Raw genomic sequence first — 26500 nt, forward strand, 5'->3', positions numbered from 1 at the left:
CACATGCCTCTGTAGAGGAAAATCTCTTGAAATTCCACTCGAAATTATGGAAGATGTCGTGAATAGGGTGGATGGTGGTTGCAGAGAACTTTGATGATTGTAATACGCCTAACACACTCCAGTGAATTCGAATACGTTCGTGTAAATGAGTCTTTTTTGAATAATATATTTTTTTAAATTTTGGTAGTAATATCTGGGCACTGTATTGTAACAGGATTCACTTAACGAATTGCTAATTTCATCTTTTCTCTGCGTTCTATCGCTCCTTGAGTGCGAAAAAAATATATATGTCGTCTGTTGGCGATTTTTTAGACACATAACTTTAAAACTATTGCATTGCGAAATTTTAAATGTGTTTTAAGAATACCGTGTTGGTTATACGAGAACTTGATGAGCTCATCTCAAAATTTTGCCAAGTAAATTTTATTTAAAAATTACACAAGAATTTTTGGAAAAAAAAATCAAATCTGAACAAAATTTTATAATTTACTTAGCTTATATAAACGTTACTACACATTTTGTGTATTTGTAATTTCTGTCAATTTTTACGGTATATTTTGTGAGATAAATAAAGTTGCGTGATATCATTTTGATACACAGGAGTTGTTAGACAAATTAGGTTAGTCTTGTCTAGTCTTATGTCAATATAAGTTTGAAGTCTTTGGCACAGTACATGTGATGTTCTATCGTATAGTTTGTCCAAAGATAACGTGCGTTTACGTCTGTTACTGCATTGGCACTGCACAGCGGATCCCTCATAAAATTAAACAAATACAAGCAATTGCACGTTAGACAAATAGTTAGGTTGGTAACGTGCCGTATTGAAATCATTTTTTTGTATTCCTCCTACAAAAGGAGAACGTCCCTGGCCAGGCGAGTGGATTACTTCCCTCATTGTGACGGACTCCTCGTAAAAATTACCGCAAGATTAGCAGCAGAAATTAAGCCATAACCGCACAATATATTTAGCTAAACTTTAATTCCATCAAATCTCCTCTGTTCCTATTTTATTTATAATCGTGGCCTAAATTTCAAGTAAAAATCGCCATAAAAATATTTTTCCTCATACAAACTTTGTTAACCCCTTTCATCTTCTTAGCGGTGGAATCTTGAAAAAATCTATATATATCTTTATCTTTATATATAAAAGGCAATGTCCCGACTGACCTATCGACGCCCAGCCCAAACGGCTAACGATAGAAAGTTGAAATTTGGAGAGAATGTTCATTTTATACTGGAGGCATCGTTTAAGGGATTTCTCGAAATTCATCCCCTAAGGGGGTTAAAAAGGGGTGATAAAATTTGTATAGGACGAATAAGTCTACTGTAAATTTACATCCTTACGTGAAACTTGGTACATTTTAATTCTCTTCAATACAAATAAGGAAATACATATTTAAGCATTTTCGGAGATTCGACCTCTAAGGGGGCGAAAAGTGGTGTGTGTCTAAGTTTGGGCGGCTAAGTTAATATAGGAACAATATTTCTACTATAAATTGAAATTTTTACGTGAAACTTGGTATTAATGTTCTTCAACACAAATAATGAAACCCGTCTTTACGCATTTCCTAAAATTCAACCCCCAAGGGGGTGAAATGTGGAGGCTAAGTTTGTATGGGAAAATATTTCTATTGTGTATTTACCCCTAAAGGGGTAAAAAAGGGTGTGGCTAAGTTTGTATGAGAAAAATATTTTTATAGTAATGTTTACTTAAAACTGCTCTTCAGCACAAATAATATGTACACGTATTTAAGCATTTTCCGAGATTCAACCCCTAAGGGGGTGAAAAGTACTGGCTAACTTTGTGTGGGAAAAATATTTCTATTGTAAATTTAAATTTTCACGTAAAACTTGGTATTAATCCTTTTAAACACAAATAATGAAACACGTATTTAAGCATTTTCCGAGATTCAGCCCCTAAAGGGGTTTGGAAAATGCTTAAATACGGGTTTCATTCTTTGTATTGAAGAGCATTAATTTAATATTAAATTTCACGTAAAAATTTAAATTTACAATATAAATACTTTTCCCATACAAACTTTACCAGTACTTTTCACCCCCTTAGGGGTTGAATCTCGGAAAATGCTTGAATACGTGTTTCATTATGCATTAATAGTAAATTCCACGTCAAAAATTTACAATACAATTAATTTTCCCATATAAAGTTAGCCACCACTTTTCACACCCTTAGGGATTGAATCGCGGAAAATGCTCAAATACGTGTTTCATTATTTGTGTTAAAGAGCATTAATACCAAGTTTCACGTAAAAATGTAAATATACAATACAAATATTTTCCCACACAAACTTAGCCTCCACATTTCACCCCCTTTGGGTTGAATTTTAGAAAATGCTTAAATACTAGTTTCATTATTTGCGTTGAGGAACATTAGTACCAAGTTTCACGTAAAAATTTCAATTTATAGTAGAAATATTGTTGCTATACAAACTTAGCCGCCCAAACTTAGACACCACTTTTCACCCTCTTAGAGGTCGAATCTCCGAAAATGCTTAAATATGTGTTTGATTATTTGTGTTGAAGAGCATTAATACCAGGCCTTAAATAAACATTACCATAAAAATATTTTTGGGAAGTGGCTGGTATTCACAAAATCCCTTCATTTCTTGTGAAGGATTGTTGTAAGGTTGTCCATCTACTTTATTATATCTTATAATCTGCAATTTAACATCATGCTTTTCCGATGTGTGGAAGCTAAGTACAGTGGTTCCCATTTTCAAGAAAGGCAATAATTCGAAAGTATCCAAACTATAGACCGATAACAATCCTCTCAAATTTTTCGAAAGTTTTTAAGACAATTGCTTAAAGTCAGTTGTCTTTTCATCTTAAAAATTGAATATCTAGTACCCAACAAATATATATACGCAAAGCAATCGATAAAGGAAATCACAAATTATTGTTATTAAAATTGTCAAAAATTGGACTATCTGAATCATGAGTCGACCTCCTCAGCTCTTATCTTAATAATAGAAAGCAATTTGTTTTTATAAATAGTTTTATTTTTCATCCATACATTTTAGCGACCGCCAAGGATTTAATTTGAGTCCTCTAGTATACATTGTGTATGTGGATGATATTGTCCAGTCTCTGGGATGTGGCTCGCGTATGGACGCAGATGATCTTAAGATCTTCAGGCAAATCAATTCCATCAATGGTTATTACACGCTGCAAAATAAGAGCTTAAATAATAATCTACATAAGTGGTGTGTGTCTAACAACCTTCTTCTTAACATTGACAAATGCAACGTTGTAACTTATACCCGCTTACATAAGCCCTTCATTTTTAACTATAAACTGGATTCTGGAATGATTATTATTAGGAAAACATGTCTTGATGCTCTAGGTGTAACATTCGACTCCAGGCTTAATTTTAGTACTCATACCACCAACCTAATTGTTAAATCGTCCAAAATACTTGCTTTTGTGTTTAGAACTTGTAAAAATTCGACTGATGTTGAGGGTCTAAAATGCTTATATGTACTTTAGTTTGGTTCTCTTTCTACATTTACCAAAAACCTGCTATTGACAAAATTCAGCGTAAGTTTTTAAAACTGTTCTTTTTTTAAGATCTATCATGGATGGCCGCAAACAAACTATTCTCAGCAGCAGTTGTTTGAACAATTTGAATTTGAATCTCTACAGTGTAGAAGAATAAGTAATACGTTGTTATTTTGCCATAAATTGCTAAATAATAAGATTCATTGTTCCGAATTACTGAGCTTACTGAAATTTCATATTCCATATGGTAATTCTAGGCAACTTGACGTTTTGTACAGTTCGCCATCTACTACTAACATAGGATTAAAGTGTCATTTCTCAACTATAGCAAAATAAATAAATAGTTTAACTGATTGTGACCCTTGTAACATTAACATTAAAGAGTTTAAAACTGCTATTGGTAATAAATTCAGCAATATTATTTAAAATTGTAATTTTAGTACTTTGTTGAACAATGTATTTTTTATACATATCACTATTATGATTACAGGTTTATATGTATTATTTTGTTCTACCGCGCACGTTTTTTGATTTTCTAATAGAGCTATTAAAGCACTCAAATGACGTCAACGCGGTTCGTTAATAGCGGAATGTGGTTCTGAAATAGATCTAGTGTAACTTAGATCGGTAAGATTGGTAGCCATGACGAGAAATGTCAGGTGAATGTCAGTGGCAAATGTCAAATTAAAATTTCCCGTATTCCGGGAGGCGTAAGGACTTCATTAACTTCTTCACAAGATATTTTAACCAATTTTTACTTAAAAAAACTCGAATTGATTCGAATTACAGTTGTTGTCAAAATTCGAACTTCAAATATTTCGTGGTTCGTGTCAGACCAGCCCATCACCAACCACGACAAAATTCCCCACATTTAAAAAAACGCAAATTTCAATTAAATTTTGCGAAAAAACGTGCGCTGGTAGAAAAAATAGTATAAATAATTCGTTCATAAGGCCATTGTGGCACTCATCCTTTATATAACTAGCGGCTTCGCCGCTCGTTCTATAAACTTGGAGTCGTGCCTTAATATTTGCCTTATAAAACTCGTTCTTTAATATATTATTTTCTTCTCCCACTGCCACTTTAATCTATAATCTCTAATCTTTATTTTTTTATTTCTCATCTTTATGCCTTGTTCTCTGAATAATTTATTGTTATTATTTTAAGTTATATTGTCCTGTAATTGGAAAATAATTTCTGTTGGGAATTATTATTATCATTATTATATGTTTTAACGCAAATAGGCACAATGTTGTTCAAGAACATTAAAAATTTAATTGCTTCCCGCACTGCAGAACTCGATGCATAATTAAATACTCTTAGCTGGAAGTTGTAGTCCAATTTTCGAACTCAAAACTATCACTAAATAGCAATTACGATAACGGTAAAATTATGTTCTGTCCAACTCTACATGTAGTGCGTTCTTATTTGTTCAAAGTTTATTAATTTCCTATAATTTGTTTTTTTATCTGTTCGAAGGAAACTTATTACATATGTATTACAAATATTCTCGATTATAATAATAATAATCTGGATTGCCCTAAAATTTTGCACATATCTGAAAGGTTATCATGAACATGGTAAATTGTTAATAAAAATCATCAGGTCAACTCTTCCAAAATGTTGATGAGTCATCTGAAGATTAAAAAAAAATTAAATCAATCTGGCGTAAAATTTATTATGCGACATGCTAATTTACTTGCGGTTTAATAATTTATCCATATTTAAAATGATATGTAAACGCGTTATCGTAAAAAAAAATTGATCAGAATTTATCTGTTCACCCCTTCCATACTCTTGCTGACGGCATGTCAAAATATGGTAAAGTAAAAGCAAATTTCAGTTGACAATTCGTTTATTAATCCACCTTTACTGTTTAGATAATTTTGGATTTTGTTATTAAATTAATACCTGAAAGAGCATGAAAGAGAAAAGTCCTTATATTTAGAAACTACAAAAACATAACGTTTTATAATATTACCGTTGTCAAAAACACGTAACGGGATCAATTTTTACTGTTTTGATTTGCTTTTAAAAACAGTCTGAAAATAATTTTTGAGTAGCTGGATATGTTTGGTCACAAGGTTAAAGGACTGCATATTGTCCTGCTTTATTAGTGTGGCCCTTTGCCGAAGGTCCCACACCCGACAGTGCCCAAAGTTTTAACAGATTGTGAAAAATATAGAGTTTTTTAAATTATTCCTACCATAAAAGCAACGATTTATCATTTTATTTTCATGATGGTGCTAAAACAATATCTACTCAATTAATATTACACAATGATAAAATAAATCACGACCACGTAATCACAACTTAAATAAATTATCATTTGTATCTCACAACCATAATCCACAAAAAAATCTACATATCCGGTTTTTTTTATTTTCCCTATAAGGCGATTATTATACAGATCATATAACGTGTAATAAAAATTATTTGGAACATCCTACCTTATTAGAGAGACAAAGTAATAATATTCAAATACCCTACATTCATGAAATACGCCTTGCGGCGAAAGTATTACAATAATGAGCCGTTGTACGGTCTTGTGATATTTGGCATTATATACAGTCTCAAATACTTTCCACTATAGCATCAGGCCGTAATAATAACTTCAAACAGCGAACAACGTAATACATAATTTAAAGTTATTTCGTAGAATTGCCGTTTGTTTAAAATGCATCAGGGAAACTAATTTAATTGCAAACGGATCTATTGTGGTAACTCTGGCAGATAGCGTACTAATCAATAAGAAGTAGTTAAATGATTTACAGAGAACAAAATGTAATTTATTTTTTTAACTGCTAGTCAAAAGAACACCCTCAATAAAAAAGAGAAAGTTTTTAAACAAAAAAAGTGTCATATACTGATAGTTTCACTAATAAGACGCTTGAATGAGCCCATCATCAAATGACATAAATTTCTAAGGAAATTATTAACTATGTTTAAAAAAATGTTTTTACTTACTGAACCTAAGTTAAGGAAGTATTGTAATCAAGTCTATTGGACGAGTGGTTACTTTTATGTTTTTTCGACGTTTCATGACCCCTAGAGTTGAAAAATAGGTCTCCCGTTTGCGTCTGTCTGTCGTCTGTCAGGATTTTTATTAGGCAGATAATCTCCGAAACTGCTGGACCGACTGTTGTCAAATTGTATGTGTGTTATAGGAATATCGTGTAGGTGGTAAAACGTTAAACAAAATAATCACGCTCAACAACAATGGGATGACGTCATCTCCAAAATTTAAGTTAGTAAATATTATTTAAATTTTATAAAATAAGATATTCCTGTGCATGTGGTTTATGAATCAGTGGTGAATTCTTACCCCAGACATCCAGATCTTTGGGAAAAAAAATTGTTTAACACTTTTTGAAATTATTTTTACTTTGAAACTCCAAACCGAATGACCTGACCTGATCTGACCACTTGCAAGTGATTGAAAGTTATCGGAAACATGGTAAATCGGTAATCAAAATTTTTTCGTTTATGCCCCCCGCTCCCCCCATTCATTTTTAAAGATCTCAGTAAAAACGTCTCTACGGAACTGCACATGTACGCTATAACCGTCTCACTATTTGTTTCACATAACAAATCCGCAAAGGTGCATCCAAACAACCAAACCGAGGCAGACAAGACCTTTGTTGAGAAACGATTTTTAGTAAACATGCCAGGCACACAAACATCAGACATGTAATCGATCGCAAATTCTCCCAAGACTATAACAAACCGAAGTTTGTTAAGTTAAATTTGAATCTAAATCGCCTCTCAATCGCAGAAAACTCTCGTTATTCGTGAAAATAAAAGTCACATTGAGGGTTCTACGTCTGGCACTGTTTTTTTTTTTAAGATACAATTCGATTTGTTTTGTGCACAGGTGACTCTAAAGTTGACGTCTCGAAAGTAGGTGACAGGTAACCAGAGACACATCGAAAACTCTGCAATATGTTTTTATTTATGAAACTAACGCCACACCGGAGAGAAAAAACTTGGATCGTCCGGGGAATAATACATCAACCTGGTGTATGTGTTAGATTTGGATATCTTGATATACGTTCTGAATAAAAATTGCCTCTGGCGTGAAGAAAATTCTTTACGCTTATTTCATTCTACATATGGTACCAAAGTTTAAAGAAAACATCACTTCAAGAAAAAAGGCTTTTGTTGGCTCCTGACAAAATCGGTATGTTAATTAGGCGCTTTTCTCATCTTCAAAATGAGCTACTCGAACAGATTTAGTTAAAATAAAGCAAATACCTGGTTTTACTTCTATGAGCAAGTCCAAGAGGTTCATATAGTTATATATTATACCATATTTTTGTAAGTATTCAACAAATATGTTTGTTTTTTACATCGATAATAATTCATTTTAAAATTTTAGTAGCATGTATAGAACTGATAATTTCTACAGGGAGCGGCTAACAAACGAGAAAGGAAACAATAGTTACTAATAATAATTTTATCTTGTACATACCTTACGTGCACGCCAAATTAAAAGTATGGACAGTGGCTCTCAAATAAAGACACATGCACTGATTGTGGCTTAACCGTACATGTTAGGATAATAGGTATATTATTATTATTAACGACTTTGACTCAGAATCTTGTAAATTAGGACTCCTTAAAATTTAGTAACGTAAATTCCTATCACCCTGTGTATACAAAATTTTACGACAATCGGTCCAATATTTTCGGAGATTATCTGTCTCCTAAAAATCGACAAAGACGTGGAGAGACGACAGACGACAAACGAGAGATGGCAGACGACAGACCGCAAACAGACAAACGGAAACAGAAGGCCACTTTTTTCTTATTTTCGGGGTCATGAAAAGTCGAGAAAACTCCCTTCTCTTACACTGGGGAAGTAAAAACGGATACATTTTGATCAACGATTTACCATACTTACATTACCTTAAAATGTTTGCAAGATTTCAGAGCATGGAGTGTAATAGTCTTAAAGTTAAACTGCTAAACGATGTTACACAATTTTGATTGTTTCCAAAAATCTCGATGCCTAGGGTACAAAATCAAAACGGATTTATGAGGCGTAGGAGGACAGAGAGACAGACGGGGGACTTATTTTTGCGCACTGTAAGGGTCACAAGACATTGAGAAAACATGAAAGTAGCCGTGCAATACACTTGTACTTTGCAGCACTTCCTTAGCTTACGTTCGCGACCTAAAAAACACAAAATGTGAAAGAACCTAGTATCAATATTTCTCCCTTTTTCAGCACATTTGACCAACGCAGACTTCTGTAATTAGTGTAAAAAAAAATTGTTGATACTTTTTCACAGGCTTGTTTGTACTTATCACAAGTTTACCCAGGATCTTGTTAATTGTATTGGTCAGAAAAACTGCTATCATAAAAAGTACAAATGCAATAAATCTCAATATGATCTTGATAAATTTAAATATTTTAGGTCTCTATGCAAAGTTCTAACAATCACAGCTTACAAAAACTATATGCATAATATTCAAACTGAAATCTCTTCCGATCCGAAGAAATTTTGGTCGTAATAAGAAAGGGAGTTCGAGAATTCCAGGTCTTACGTTTTATCAAAACTCTGAATTATCCACCCCAGTTGACATCGTCAACGGCTTTGGCACATTTTTAAATAGCGTTTTTACTGTCTCTAATCCAAATTTAAATTTTAGTTTCACTGGTCCTGATTTACCTAATCTAACTGCTACAATCCCACAAATTTCAGAAGATGAAATCTTAGTTAAACCGCTTTATTATATTTTCAATTTAATGTTAACTTCATCAATGTTCCCAGATATATGGAAAAAAGCTTCTGTTACATCAATTTTTAAAAAAGGTGATTCGACGCGCGTAGAGAATTACAAACCCATATGTATACTTTGCAATTTTGCAAAAGCTTTTAAGTCCATACTATACCAAAGAATATATTCCAATATAAAAAGCTTTATATCACCTGTTCAGCACGACTATATTGAGAAAGGATCTACTGTTACTAACCTAACTACCTTCAGTCAATTTGTTTCTGAGGCAATCCATCATAAACACCAAGTAGATGTTATCTACACTGATTTTTTCAAGGCTTTTGATCAGATAGATCACTATATCTTACTAAATAAACTCCGGTGTTTTGGTTTTACTGAACCCTTACTAAGGATTATGAAATCGTACCTTCAGGGCAGAGAATTATTTGTTAAACATCGCAATTTTGTCTCGAATTCTTTCTCACCTGGCTCTGGTGTACCACAAGGTTCCAACTTAGGACCATTATTGTTCATAATTTTTATCAATGACGTGGTTGATGTAATACTTAGCTACAAGCTACTCTTCGCTGATGACCTGAAACTTTTTCTTGAAATAAAACCATTAAGAGACTGTGAACTGTTGCAAGAGGACTTAAATAGACTAATTTCTTGGAGCAAAAATAACCGGTTATATTTAAATAACGCAAAATGTTTTATTGTTTCATATTCTAAGAAAGAACACATTCTTAATTTCAATTATTGTATTGAAGGTGAATCTTTAAGTCGTCTGGAAATCTTCAAAGATCTGGGTGTTACTTTCGATCGAAATTTTCTGTTTACCAACCATATTTCTGAATGTATTTCCCAGAAGGCTTCTGATTGTTAAACTCTCACAATCGGGTTTATTTTTCGAAATTGCCGTGAATTCTCTAATGTAGACGCTTTACTCACTTTGTTTAACTCTCTAGTTAGATCTCGTCTAGAATACTGTGCGTTGAACTCGCATCCTATATATGCTATACACATTCAACAATTGGAAAAGGTACATAGAAAATTTTTGAAATTTGTTTCCTACTTGATAAATGGTACCTATCCACCACAAGGTTGTGATCATCGAACGTTATTACGTAGATTTAATTGCTGTTCACTAAGCACCAGACGTACAATTATCATCATTAAGTTCTTGTATAACTTACTTAATTATAATAGCGAATGTGCATATCTGGTAGGCAAAATATATTTTTTATTACCTAGACTAAATAGTAGATATTCAGTTACATTCTATTCTCCCTTTGTAGTTCTAATGCTTTAAAGAGATCACAAAAACTACTTATGTGTAACTATTTCAATACCATTGGTGAATACTGTGATATTTATTTTGATTCTTTTAATCACATACGTAGCATCTTAATTAATCATTTAGATAGTTTAGGTTAGGAATTATATTTCTTCAATTTAGGTTTATTTTGTATTGTTCTTTTTATAATTTATCATAGATGGAAATTTGCAGTTAAGTTAATATGAACCCTGTAACATAATCAGATGCAGATTCTCGGAAGGTAAGAATAAAGAAAAATAATATTTATGAGTTTGGGTAATAATGTTCCTACTCTTTTCTTAAAAATATATCCTTGTGCAATTTCTAAAATGCAGTTTTGTCTCTTATCAAAAAACTACGCTACAGAGTTTAATGATCTCATTAATGGTAATAGAAAAATAATGCATGAACAGGAGTTAAGAATGCTCTGAAATAAAATTTTTCTACAATTACTTACAGAAGTGAAACTACTGAACTTTTTTAACATTTAAATAAGTTATTATATGTATTATTTACATTTTTTTATTTATATTTGACAGATGTACCTACTTGTAAACACATGCAACGCACTTACATAGTTACTGGAAATACATGTGCTGGAACAATCATACTTGCGTTGCTGTCACTGGCCACCATTATTTTATTACTATTGACTACTCTATAATTTGGTTATAGATCAAACTATAAGTATATTGTTCTTTTCAGCATAAACATAAAAAGGATGCTAAAAAGTGTTAATATTAAGTGAAAAAAATTACATTGCATAGTCTACTCTGATATTTTAGGAGAATCGGATTTTGAACTGTCATATTTTTACTGCGGCCCAAAAGTAAGTGATCCAATTTGGTCATAGGTAAGTTTTTTTTTAGTAAAAACAAATGTATTTACCTCTACTAGGCAGTATTTTATTTTTAATCAATAAAGAAATATAAATGTAATTTTCCCCGAATTATTAAAATTACCCAATCAAAATTAAATTTCCTATGAGTCAAAGTAAAACTACATCATACACAGGTAATAAGTTTACCCTATAAGGTAGAACGGAATGCGTAGTTTTACCTTGTCAAGTAAATTTAGACGGGAGTGATACTTTCCATTTTACCCTAAAATGTAATTTTACACTACTTTGTAAAAATACCTTGGGAAGTAAAATTACCCATAAAATGTTTTACAGCGTGTGCTTAAAACTTTAACAAGGTGCAGTACTGCACCACTTTATTTATTTACACTATTATACGAAGATCACTTTAAAAGCATACAGATAATATTTTACAACTTTAGTCAAACAACCCAACCCGCAAAACTCTAAAACCATAAATTATGCAGGTACGACCGCCAAAAACCGTCTGCTTGGAGCAGCACAGGAAATTCTGTAGGCACACGACAGGGTTTACAAGGTTACAAAAACCCTACTGTGAAAAGCCGACTCGGCATTGTCAACCAATTATGTCATAAAATGTTATTAGTAAGCTTTTAAAGTGAGCTTAGTATATATTTGCAGTCTTTCCTTAGCTCATTACACAAATAACAAATAAGAGTTATAGTGCTCCAACTGCTGGTTCGTTTTTATGACTGCATCCTATTGTGAAGGAGTTAAGTCTTCCACAAGAGGCCTCTCCCGCAAGTAATCCAGCGGTCATAAACCATCAAGGAACCAACTGTACACTACACAGGACCGTATGGGCCCGTAAACCTTTAAGATGATTTATGGCATGGCTATTTACATTTTCAATAGAGTTCCTAATACTTGCGGTAATTGAGATTGCAGTGCCATAAAAACGAAGTCAGAGTTGGATCACTATAACACCAAGAGTAGGAAAATAATGCTCAACTCAATTATTCGAGTTTTTATTCAAATGACAATTATTTTAACACTACCCCTGATCTAAAACTGATTTAAGCATATCGTGTGATAAAAAAAGCACAGATCGATATTCTGAAGCATTATTATTATTACTGATGTTTGGTTAATAAAAATGTCAGTTTTTAAAAAAGTGTCGTACATAATGGTTATTAGGAGTACGATTTTTTTTCCGAAAACTATACCGAAAACCGATAGGATTCTCGCAATTTGTACTTGCTAAATCTATCGACACCAAATTACCGGACACCTATATATTAGTTTCATTGCTAATGACTATGCAATCTTCCCTGGAGGACAGTTATTCTTCATCAAAACATCACTAAATGAACCAACAATTACTAGCCTACAACGAATTGATAACAATTATTGTAAACATAAATATTCCAACAGACACATTCGATAAACATTAATGCAAATTAAAATTTACAATAGCTCATAAATATCAGTCCCATTTACATAATTATGACATTTTAAAGCATCATAAATCTTCAATTGAAATTAAATACTGCAGAATTGTAGAAAATTGCAAATGAAGTGATTCTGATTTTTTACTTCAAGATGGAATAAATGTATAATGAACGACTCACCTGTCCGCGATTGACGAATCCGTGCTTGGCCGCGATCTCGTCCGCCACCTCGTTACCATCAGGGATGTGAACAGCGAACTCATTGGAATATAAGGGTTCTTCACGACCGACTGAAAGCACCACCGTGCCCAGTACACACCCGCACACGAGAAGATTACACAATCTGACTACGTACATTATGATTCCAAAGAGCGGATACCGATGAGTATGCTTGAAAATGATCGATTTGCACGAGGAAAATTTTCAGAGCGATCATAGGGCACTGGATGGTTTCAAAAGATCTGAAATAAAGAAACGTTGATTAGTGTGTTAACATGCGAGAGAAGGGAATTGTGTGTAGGTTCTAAACAATTATGCTGATTAAATTACCCAAAACTTTAAAATATTCAAAATAAAAAAATAAAAAAAAATAAATGAATGTTTCGTTTTAATTTTATAAATAAATGATTATTATTATTAAAGCTGACTATCCAAATAATTCAAAATTTCAGTATAGTGGCGCCATCTGATGATAAAAGTGACAGTCAGCAGAATGAAATTTGTCATCTAATTTTTTAATAATTTACCGACAAGCGAAATAAATAACTGTATATGGTATAGTATCCTTACACAAACCGAGAATTGCTCGACTTGGAAAAAATTTTATACATAGGTACGTGCTCCCAGCTCTACATTTCAACACATATGCTGTCTCTTGTGATAGGCTTTTCATTCATGCGGTCACTGTTGAACATAGTGGATATAATTTCGACATGCCATTTGATTTTTAAATGTTGGTCAGTTGGAGATTCAAAGAATGGTTTACTAGTCTTGTCGCATAAATAACACTTATTCATTTTTGACGTTTTATTTGCTTAAATTAGGATACAAAAATCCATGTCAATAAAATAAAGAGCTCTAAACTAAAATTTAATATACGTAAAGATCACTAGAGTTCGCTAGTTTACGGTCATTCCATGGCATTCTTTCCGCACTAACCAAAAATGCTGAATGGAACGACCATATCTCTTTAGAGATTAATGGAGTTGGCCATGGTTATAATCACAATCAGTCAGTAACATACAGCTTTAGCTTTTTGGTTAGAAAATCAGCTATCCCACGGATACATTTTTCAATGAGTCGGACAAACCTGAAAGAGGTCAGCAATGACACTAATGCCGCGTAATCGGTCAGAAATGACCCGATTTCCGACCTGTCACAACACCACTGTCGATTTGAACTATTATTGCAATAGTGGCCGCAAGTTTTTCTGAAAGTAGTGATAGTGATAATGATAATGAAGAAACAAAGACTAGTTTACCATACGGCAGATTTCTGAGAGAATAATAAAAGAAAAGCACGTTATCACCACCTAACACCAATGAATAAGTTGTACGTCGTTTTTCAATTTTATCCCACAGCAGGCAAGAGATTGAATGTTAATGTTTGTGCAAATTTCCGCAATTCTGGATATAACTTTTTAACTTTATGTTTAAAATACCCATGTGGAGACAATGTGGATCTGGAAATACGACCAATTGCCCCTATTCAAAGAAAAACAGATAATTTGACAGAAGAAACTCGTCAGGGCATGTACAAGTTCCTTCTTGATGTAAGTGTAAACAAGTGTAACAAAACAAACTGAAAATAATTTTCAAAATTTTTACACAGTATTTAAATTATTTAATGTAAAATATTTAACTATCAAAAAAATTGAGTATTATGCATCAAGGACTACGAGCCCTAACAACTAAATATTGGGACACAGACAATTTCTCAAAAAAATCCGGTAGATATTTTTGATATCATTCAATTCGTTTGGACTAAATGCAAATTTTGCATTGGCATCTATTTTGGCAGAGAGTGAGGTATTTTGCAAATTAATAAATTTTCTTAGAGCGCAAAAATTGTCACCTAACTAAAAAATGTGCAATTTTTGCTGACATTTAAATGTTGGGACACCCGAGAAAATTTGCTAAGTATACTATCGAAATACAAACGTAGTAGGTGGTAAATGCTGCCATTATTATAGGGATCGTAGCATTTCATGCTAGTGTTGGTTTTATTTAGAAAAAAATAGTTAGCGGCGGGCTAGTTTTAGTAAAAGTTCTGAAAATAATAATTTCTCAGTACCTCAAGGGAAAATCGCTAAGAAAAAGTGAAGATTTGTTCCAAATAGCTTAGTCGTCGATGGTAAATGTTGTAAAATATTACGCAGACAGAGGTACCATCGGAATAAAAGGTAAAATTCCCGGTAGGTCACCACTTGTGAAGCCGCGTAATCAACGACAACTGATGAAAATTTATAAAAGTGGACGACGGACTACTTCAAGAGAAATTACTACTTGCTGGAATAGCGATAACCAACTAAATTTTTCAAGACAATATTGTCGCGAATGCATACACAAATCAGGCCTTGGTTTTTAATTGTAAATCTTAAATAAAGTTATCTTTGATGGACTTTATTATTTATTTATATTATTTTAGGCTAAAGTAAAACCACAATTAAAAACTGCCCACAAGAAAAATCGGTTAATTTGACCAAAATAAAAATTGGAGAAAAGTAATACATAACGCTGAGTCCAAATTTGATGTCTGGGTGAGATAATAATCGAAAAAGAGTTATTGAAATAAAAAAGGAATTTTAATATGGATTATCTCAAACAAAGAGTCAAGTTTGCAAGCGGAAAAATGGTTTGGGGGTGCATGTCTATTAACGGAATTTAAAGACCACTTAACAACGTTCATGGAAGGGAAATTACAAATTCAAACAAATATCAAGAGACTTTGTAAAGAAATATTAACAACTACTGAAGCAGTCTATCCTGTTGATATTTATATTTTTCAACAGGATGATGCTTCAAGTTACACTACAACACTTATTACAAAGAATAATAATATAAATGTTTGCCCTGATCATCGAATAGCCCAGATCCTAATCTAGTAGAGACGGTATGGCGTGAAATAAAAAAATATTTAGGAAATCATCCATCACAAGCGATTGTCAATCTGCAACGGGAAATTTAGCGAGTGTAGGATACGGTAACAACTCCTGTGTATTGTAGAAAATTAGTTGAAAGTATGATGGCAAGAATTCCTGCAATTATTAAGGCAAAAGGAGATATGACCAGTTACTGAATTTGCTGTGTCCCAATATTTATGTGTCACAAAATGTTACGTTGTTTTAGAGTTTTATGTCACTGTTTGAGTTAGAAATCAGTTTTTGTTGTGCTGTAAACATTAACAGTTTTGCAAAACGTATTAATTTTAAAATTTTAATTATCTAAAATAAATTACATTTTTGTTAAAAAGTTTGGTGATTTTTTTTATAAAAATTTTTTGGTGTCCCAATATTTAGTTGTTAGGGCTCGTATGATAAGATGTTATTATTTATTGTAATCGTAATAATTCTGCAATAAAAAATACATTTATTTTCAATCATCATATAATTGTCACTTAAGGCGTCTTTATATTGTGTGATTAATCACATGACTAGTCACATGATTTTATCATAAGCTAAAATTTTACGTTTATAATCTAGTGATTTTACCATAAGGAACTTGTCATAAAGACAGTCACAGAGAAAAGCATATTGAATCTTGTCGGTCACAAGGAATAGAACGGTGCCTGTTCTGATGTGACCTGCTTTACCGACAAATTAAATAAAATAGAGATTAACAAGTTGAAACAACTTGTTGTAAGAGAATATCGAATGTATTCGAGGACATATGACAAACATTTTTAAAACTTGATGGATATTCGTATTTCAATTCTTCAAATAAATATCAAGTTCAATATGGCTCGACCACAATCTCACCGTAGGAGCCATTGCCAGCCCATACTCTTATTGTATTCTTATTTTCGCGATTGAAGTAATATCAACAATCGTTATTTCAAAAAGATGATTATTGTCACACATTTTTTTAAGATAAAAAAATGCATTGTGCTATCTTCGCTTTAAAATTGAAAATTAAATTTTTTGAAAATAACTTTACTATCAACATCAATTGTCACTAAAATTACACTACTGTGTATTGTCAATTCAGATGTACAGAGTCATCAAAATTGATTGAGAGAGTTGGTACTCCCTGTTTTTGCCGTGAAGTTTATCAACCTTATGACCGGTTTGTTTCAGGTTATGTGGCAATGAATTCAGTGGCGTGACAAGAGAACTGGCATAATCTGAACCAGAGTGGATTAGCTTCATATCATAAAGACATAAAGACAAAGTTGGCTTGGCGCTTCCAAGAGGATGTGAAAAGTGTTTTTTTCGGAGTTTTCACTTGGAAGATAGCGGCCGATACGGCGGCGTCGTTAAAAAGAATGTAAAGCATCAAGGTTGTTCGGTTTTTGTGCTGTTGTAAATAACAGAGGCGGTTGTGGGTGTTAAGTGACCTGAAAGTGGCCAATCAAAAAACGGGATTCTGGAATGTAAGTGCGCGCGCAACGATTCTACAAGACGGGCTAAATTCAAAGACAAAGATTGATCACCCATCTTGCATGAGGGGTTGATTGTCGGACTCACCTGAATCAGTTGCAGACAGGAAAGTTACCTCCTTGCAAAGTTGCGAACGGTTTTAACGTTTATACGAATCTCCTTGGTCGATGCGCACTCTATACCTTATTGCTACTCGCATTTTTGCGAACAAATTCCAGAAATAAACAAATCTAAAATTGGAGACTTCAAATCGGACAACAAAAAAAAATCGAAAAAAGACGCCCCTGAGTTTTGAAATTTGAAACTTGAAACTTCAAATCTAGCACCTTCTATTTTTATACAACTTAATAAACCAAATTATTCAAGTTCAGGTTTCCCAACTTTCTCAATCAATTTTGATGACTCTGTATTTTGTCATACATAAGCATGCATCATAGCAATGTAAACACAAGTCGGGTGCAAGAAAAATAAGAAATTATTATTAGGTAAATCACATGGCCAATGATTTTTGAAATGATAAATTCATGCGAAAAATCATGTGATTTAATCACATAACGTAAAGGCGCCTTTATCGGACGTTGTTACCGGAGTCATTCATCAAGTCATCAAATTTAAATGTATGTTTCAAACAACAGAAAATACAGCAAAAAATCGAAACTAATTATTACTATTCTCTAAAAGAAGCGAACAAAACAAATAACATTCCGAAGAAACAACGGCATTAATATGGGTTTCTCATCAAGCGAATTGCCACTTTCATCTTTTCTCGACATGCCATGACCTAGCTTTCGAACAAAGTGGTATCCCGTTTCCGTCTGTCTGTCCGTATCCATTTTTATTAGACACGTGATCTCCGAACCTGCGGGACCGATTGTTGTCAAATTTTATATGGATATTAGGAATATCATGTAGATTGTTAAACGCTCACCAAAATTTGTATAATCATTCCCACCACCAATGCGATGACGTCAACTCCAAAATTTATAATAGTAGTTTTTTTAGTTTTATAAAATAAGACGTGCCTGCATTTGTGGTGTGTGAATCCGTGTCGAATTTTCATCCTACACATACAAATTTTTTGGGAAAAAATCAAAATTGTATAACAATATTTTGCGATTTAACTTTGAAACTGAAAAACCGAATGCTCTGAAATCTTGTAAACATTTTAATGTTTCCGTAGTCATGGTAAATCGTTAAGAAAAAAATATTCGTTTATCCTCTCTGAAATATGCAAAATATTATGACCATATACTTGTGGTTTACCAACGCAATCATAGTTTTGAAAATTACTTATCCAGGTGACCCAAAAAAAATACGGAAAGAGTCGATTCATTGTATTGATTAAATCAGGAACTGCACAACCGAATGCTTTGTTGATGTTTCAAACGTATCGTAAACATGGCAAATTTGTAATAAGTCCTACGTAAAATGTGCAAAATATGATGAGTCTATACTTGTGGTTTACGACTACATCAAAAGTGTTTGAATTTCTTATACATGCTGACTTACAAAAATTAATGAATGAGTAAATTATTTATTTTTGTGATTAAATCAAGAACGGCTCACTCCATTTTCCTGAAAATTTGGGATCACAATATTGTTATCATTAGTTTTACACTGCATCTATCCAAGGTGGTAGACGTTGATGATCTCTTCACAAAATTTTGTTAGGGGAAAACTCATTTGAAACGTACGCGTAGTACACTTTTTTGCATTTACTTTAACGGTACATACATATCTTTATTTTAACTCATAAGGGTTCACATAAAAAAATCAAATTCACGAAAAACCTATATTGTACTTCAGGGGCGAGAGAAATTCGGTCACATTAAAAGTAAACACAAAACAACAACTTTTAGATTGCTAAACCACATTGTAAATAATTAAAAACCATAAAAAAATACAGTAAACAACAACAAAAACAACATACACACCCTAAAGCTATAATATTAAACCATTTGATTAAAAACTAAAATTTGTACGCTGGTTAACTTTTAAATTACTCTGGCATGTTAGGGTCCAATAATTCGCACCACCGGAGATATATTCGCTGCCATTTCTTTTTGTACTTCACATTAATTCCTTCGCATAAATCTTCCACCCTTTAAAATTTTTCCTCACAAATAAAGAAAAGTGAAAAAACGAATTCCAACTGATGCTTCTTATAATAGCGTGCCAAAAGAAAATTTACAGCAGTTCGTGCCGTTTTCCAGAATCAAATCAAAAGTAAAACAGATTTATTTATGACCCGAAATAAACGTCTTTAATCTGAAACGAAAGTATCCTTGTCTATTGTACCCTACAATTTATGAACATCTCAAATACCTCCATTGTATCGAGATGAAAATACAAAACCTGAAAAAAAAACTGCAATTTCAAAAGCACTGAAATTTCATTAATTTAAAATTTAGCCTTTGCCAAGTCAATATCAAACAAAAGACGATTACTTTCCGAAACTGCGTTCATTAAATAAGAAATAAGGTGGTCGAGTTTCAAAGACCCATAAAATGAAGGGTAAAACTACTTAAAAATCATTTCGACCAAAAACTTAATTCGACTTTTTCATGGCTTGACAAAGAAAAATCTAAGGTCAGTCTACTAGTTTACAAAGTTTGAGGCTCTGACCCGTAAACTTTTCAGAGAGGAGAGAAAGGGGAAAGATACTCATGAACGACATCGAAGCCTCAAAGTTCTTAATTCATCAAGGGACGGCAAATTATTCCTGAAGCTGGCACATATCTCCAGAGACACGATAATTTGGGTTCTTCCCTATAATTAGCTTTGAGTCTTTAAAACAGAAACAGTAATGGCGTTTTATGGTATTCTTAAAGTACGCAAATTTCAGGTCGATAATTTTTTGTTCTTAGTTAGCTTACGCTCAGGAAGGAAAAATAAAAAAAAACATTAACAATAAAACTCTATTACAATGTTATTTTATATGTTACATAAACACTATAAAAATATAAGAACTTTTTCGAAACAATAAATAGAAAAATGGTTAAGAAAGGAAGCTCTGTTCACTGGCAACGAGATGGGGTATACTCGTGGCAAACAAAAGTCGCAGACCTAACTTTGAAAGCCATCGTATCTTAAAAATATGAACTTCGGTTGAATAATGTTTATTGCCCTTCTATTTGTCAATAAACACCTGCATATGATCGAACCAATCCAGACGGTATTGAGACTGTAGGGCCAGGCTAGATATGACAGACTGATGCGTTTTCGAAATAAATATCATTACATTATTACTCCTATTTACATACAAACAGAACATTGAATGTTACTTGACCATTAGAGAACTCAGCTTCGTTTGATATTTAACCTTGTTCTACATAATTCAAAAAATTGGTCTAAAGAGTTTAGACAGTACTTCCCTCGCTGTCGGAAACGTGACGACTGCATGCCTATTATGTTTTTTTTTTCGCAGTGGATTTCAAAGAATTCGGTTTTGTAGTTTCTGAGTAAATCAATAAAATAAATTTATGCATTCATTAATTTTTTTGAGTCATCCTGTACATGCAAATCCAAAAAATATGAATGGAGTGATAGATCACAAGTACAGACTCATCATATTTTGTACATTTTAGATACGATTTATTCGGCAAACTTTTGAGCTGACGTCATCAAATTTTTGGAGGGGATAAGCAAATATATTTGGACTAAACATTTATTATGGTCTTTATATACCTTAAAACATCTGCAAGATTTCAAAGCATTCGGTTTTGTAGTTCCTGATTAAATCAATAAAATAAATTTACGCATTCATTAATTTTTTTGAGTCACCCTGTATATGCAAATCCAAAAAATATCAATGGAGTGATAAATCACAAGTACAGACTCATCATATTTTGTACAGTTTAAACAGGATTTCTCCGGCAAACTTTCGAGCTGACGTCATCAATTTTTTGGAGGGGATAAGCAAATGTATTTTGACTAAACATTTATTATGCTCTTTATAACCTTAAGACATCTGCAAGATTGCAAAGCATTGGGTTTTGTAGTTTTCTGATTAATTCAATAAAATAAATTCACGCATTCATTAATTTTTTGAGTCATTCTGTATATGCAAATCGAAAAAATTTGAATGGAGTGATAGATCACAAGTACAGACTCATCATATTTTGTACATTTTAGATATGATTTATTCGGCAAACTTTTGAGCTGAGGTCATCAAGTTTTTGGAGGGGATAAGCAAATATATTTTGACTAAACATTTATTATGCTCTTTATAACCTTAAAACATCTGCAAGATTTCAAAGCATTCGGTTTTGTAGTTCCTGAGTAAATCAGTAAAATAAATTTACGCATTCATTAGTTCTTTTGAGTCACCCTGTATATGCAAATCCAAAAAATATCAATGGAGTGATAAATCACAAGTACAGACTCATCATATTTTGTACAGTTTAAATAGGATTTCTTTGGCAAACTTTCGAGCTGACGTCATCAATTTTTTGGAGGGGATAAGCAAATGTATTTTGACTAAACATTTATTATGCTCTTTATAACCTTAAAACATCTGCAAGATTTCAAAGCATTGGGTTTTGTAGTTTTCTGATTAATTCAATAAAATAAATTCACGCATTCATTAATTTTTTGAGTCACTCTGTATATGCAAATCCCAAAAATATGAATGGAGTGATATATCACAAGCACAGACTCATCATATTTTGTACATTTTACATAGAATTTATTTGGCAAACTTTTGAGCTGACGTCATCAAGTTTTTGGAGGGGATAACCAAATATATTTTGAGTAAAGATTTATGATGCTCTTTATAGCCTTAAAACATCTGCAACATTTCAAAACATTCGGATTAGCAGATTCAAAATTAAATTGCAAAATGTTGTTTTATAATTTTGATTTTTTTTTCCAAAAATCTGAACGTTTCGGGTAAAAACTCAATTCGGAGTCGTAAACTACATGTTTAGGACTGTATTATTTTATACAATTTAAAACCCATTTCCTATGTACAATTTTGAAGTGACGTCATCACATTAGTGGTGGGGATGATTAGACAAATTTTGGTTAGCGTTTTACCATCTACATGATATTCCTAATATAACTACAAAATTTCACAACAATCGGTCCAGTACTTTCGGAGATTATCTGTCTAATAAAAATCCGGGACGGCAGACAGACGGACAGACGGAGGGACAGACGGACGGACAGACGGACAGACAGTCACTTGTCTCTTCATAATACCGAAGATTGCTAGAATAATAAATACTGCATGCAAAAAAAAAACTCAGGGAAGATGTAACCCTCAACAAAACTGGGTCACTTCAATAGACCAAAGTTGCAGGATCAATTTCAAACAAAATCTACTAACACCTAAAAGAACGGCAACAGTGACTGTAATGGTGAGACACTCTCGGACCGCGATGGTCCAAGTCCAACGCACCAGTGAAGGGGGAGAAATGCAGTTGGATGATGATTGCTGTATTCTAGGTAGTATGGTACCTCATTGGTCAAAAAATTGGTCTAAAGAGTTTAGACAGTACTTCCCTCGCTGTCGGAAACTTGACGACTGCATGCCTATTGTGTTTTTTTTCTCATTACATTTTTGTAGTGGGAATTTAAAAAAAAATTGCGATGACGTCATCAACATTTTTGCAAGGACACGTATATCAGTTGGGATAGATGTAGTGTAATACTAAGAATAAAATTATTATATTCTCAAATTTTCGGGAAAATGAATTGGGTCGTTTGAATATTGATTTGTAATAATCAATAAAATAACGAAACAATTTACTCACGTATACCTACGTATCAGAGGCAACTGAAAATCGTGTATGTATAAAATATGTTAATTTAAGATGACAGGCGTAACAGCATACGTGAGAGCCAAACACAGAAACTGTAAACAAAACGACCGTCGGTTTTATTGCTTCGACTTCCGCTTATTATATAAAACATTGGGTTTTATTTTAATTCTTGACGGTGAAATTCACAATTGGTTGATTATAAACATGTCTATTTCACATTCGCGGAATCAAGTGAACGCATAAAACAAATGCAGGTCTGTAATGTTAAAGTCGATGTAAATAAGCGTGCTACCCTTATGTTTCAACCGAGTTTTTCCTTTAACAAATTTTGTGTCTACCAAATTGGGTTGGTTGGGGTGTAATACTAATAATAAGTGTTGCCTTTAATTTAATCAATAAAATAAATTGACTTCATTAATTTTTTTGAACCACCTCTTAAGAAAATCTAAAAAATATGAATGGAATGATAAATCACAAGTACAAACTCATCATATTTTTTGCATTTTAGATAGGATTTATTCAGCAAAATTTAAGGGTGACGTCATCAATTTTTATAGGAGGGATGAACAAATACATTTTGAACAAAAGTTTACCATGCTTATAATAACTTTAAAATATTCCCAAGATTTCAAAGCATTCGGTTTTGTAATTCCTGATTAAATCGATAAAATAAATTCACGCCTTCATTAATTTTTTTGAGTCACCCTGCATATGCAAATCCAAAAATATGAATGGAATGATAAATCACAAGTACAGACTCATCATATTTTGTACATTTTAGATACGATTTATTCGGAAAACTTTTGAGCTGACGTCATCAGTTTTTTGTAGAAGATAACCAAATATATTTTGACTAAAAATTTATTATGCTCTTTATAACCTTAAAACATCTGCAAGATTTCAAAGCATTCGGTTTTGTAGTTCCTGATTAAATCAATAAAATAAATTTACGCATTCATTAATTTTTTTGAGTCACTCTGTATATGGAAATCCAAAAAATATGAATGGAGTGATAAATGACAAGTACAGGCTCATCATATTTTGTACATTTTAGATATGATTTATTCGGCAAACTTTCGAGCTGACGTCATCAAGTTTTTGGAGGGGATAAGCAAATATATTTTGACTAAACATTTATTATGCTCTTTATGACCTTAAAACATCTGCAAGATTTCAGAGCATTCGGTTTTGTAGTTCCTGATTAAATCAATAAAATATATGTACGCATTCATTAATTTTTTTGAGTCACCCTGTATATGCAAATCCAAAAAATATTAATGGAGTGATAGTTCACAAGTACAGACTCATCATATTTTGTACATTTTAGATATGATTTATTCCACAAACTTTTGAGCTGACGTCATCAAGTTTTTGGAGGGGATAAGCAAATATTTTTTGACTAAAGATTTATGATGCTCTTTATAGCCTTAAAACATCTGCAACATTTCAAAGCATTCTGGTTAGCAGATTAAAAATTAAATTTCAAAATGTTGTTTTATAATTTTGATTTTTTTTCCAAAAATCTGGACGTTTCGGGTGAAAAGTCGATTCAGAGTTGTAAACTACATGTGTAGGACTATGTTATTTTATACAATTGAAAACCCATTTACTATGTACAATTTTGAAGTGACGTCATCGCTTTAGTGGTGGGGATGATTCGACAAATTTTGGTTAGCGTTTTACCATCTACATGATATTCTTAATATAAGTACAAAATTTCACAACAATCGGTCGAGTACTTTCGGAGATTATCTGTCTAATAAAAATCCGTGACAACAGACGGACAGACGGACAGACGGACAGACGGACAGACGGACAGACGGACAGACGGACAGACGGACAGACAGACGGAAATGGGAGACCTATTTCTTCGTCTTCTAGGGGTCATGAAAGATCGAGAAAACGTAAAAGTAGAGAGTCGGCCGACGGACTCGATTACAATACTTCCTTTGCTTACGCTCGGGAAGTAAAAATTGGTCTAAAGAGTTTAGACAGTACTTCCCTCGCTGTCGGAAACTTGACGACTGCATGCCTATTGTGTTTTTTTTCTCATTACATTTTTGTAGTGGGAATTTAAAAAAAAATTGCGATGACGTCATCAACATTTTTGCAAGGACACGTATATCAGTTGGGATAGATGTAGTGTAATACTAAGAATAAAATTATTATATTCTCAAATTTTCGGGAAAATGAATTGGGTCGTTTGAATATTGATTTGTAATAATCAATAAAATAACGAAACAATTTACTCACGTATACCTACGTATCAGAGGCAACTGAAAATCGTGTATGTATAAAATATGTTAATTTAAGATGACAGGCGTAACAGCATACGTGAGAGCCAAACACAGAAACTGTAAACAAAACGACCGTCGGTTTTATTGCTTCGACTTCCGCTTATTATATAAAACATTGGGTTTTATTTTAATTCTTGACGGTGAAATTCACAATTGGTTGATTATAAACATGTCTATTTCACATTCGCGGAATCAAGTGAACGCATAAAACAAATGCAGGTCTGTAATGTTAAAGTCGATGTAAATAAGCGTGCTACCCTTATGTTTCAACCGAGTTTTTCCTTTAACAAATTTTGTGTCTACCAAATTGGGTTGGTTGGGGTGTAATACTAATAATAAGTGTTGCCTTTAATTTAATCAATAAAATAAATTGACTTCATTAATTTTTTTGAACCACCTCTTAAGAAAATCTAAAAAATATGAATGGAATGATAAATCACAAGTACAAACTCATCATATTTTTTGCATTTTAGATAGGATTTATTCAGCAAAATTTAAGGGTGACGTCATCAATTTTTTTAGGAGGGATGAACAAATACATTTTGAACAAAAGTTTACCATGCTTATAATAACTTTAAAATATTCCCAAGATTTCAAAGCATTCGGTTTTGTAATTCCTGATTAAATCGATAAAATAAATTCACGCCTTCATTAATTTTTTTGAGTCACCCTGCATATGCAAATCCAAAAATATGAATGGAATGATAAATCACAAGTACAGACTCATCATATTTTGTACATTTTAGATACGATTTATTCGGAAAACTTTTGAGCTGACGTCATCAGTTTTTTGTAGAAGATAACCAAATATATTTTGACTAAAAATTTATTATGCTCTTTATAACCTTAAAACATCTGCAAGATTTCAAAGCATTCGGTTTTGTAGTTCCTGATTAAATCAATAAAATAAATTTACGCATTCATTAATTTTTTTGAGTCACTCTGTATATGGAAATCCAAAAAATATGAATGGAGTGATAAATGACAAGTACAGGCTCATCATATTTTGTAC

General features: G+C 32.6%; 1 protein-coding gene across 3 annotated transcripts in view; it reads right to left on the reverse strand.

Moving 5' to 3' along the window:
- LOC135126635 (furin-like protease 2) overlaps positions 1 to 26500 on the reverse strand; it is a 429769-nt gene that overhangs the window by 296700 nt on the left and 106569 nt on the right. For all 3 annotated transcript variants that reach the window (XM_064052673.1, XM_064052672.1, XM_064052674.1), the window contains one exon: positions 13010 to 13290. In XM_064052673.1, the coding sequence (XP_063908743.1) occupies positions 13010 to 13186 (177 nt within the window). In that variant the 5' untranslated portion in view covers positions 13187 to 13290. The remainder of the gene's footprint in view (positions 1 to 13009; positions 13291 to 26500) is intronic.

Source organism: Zophobas morio, unplaced genomic scaffold, assembly GCF_036711695.1.
Source record: "Zophobas morio isolate AGI-343-1 ecotype UQ-CSIRO unplaced genomic scaffold, CSIRO_AGI_Zmor_V1 ptg000011l, whole genome shotgun sequence".
Lineage (NCBI taxonomy): Eukaryota > Metazoa > Arthropoda > Insecta > Coleoptera > Tenebrionidae > Zophobas > Zophobas morio.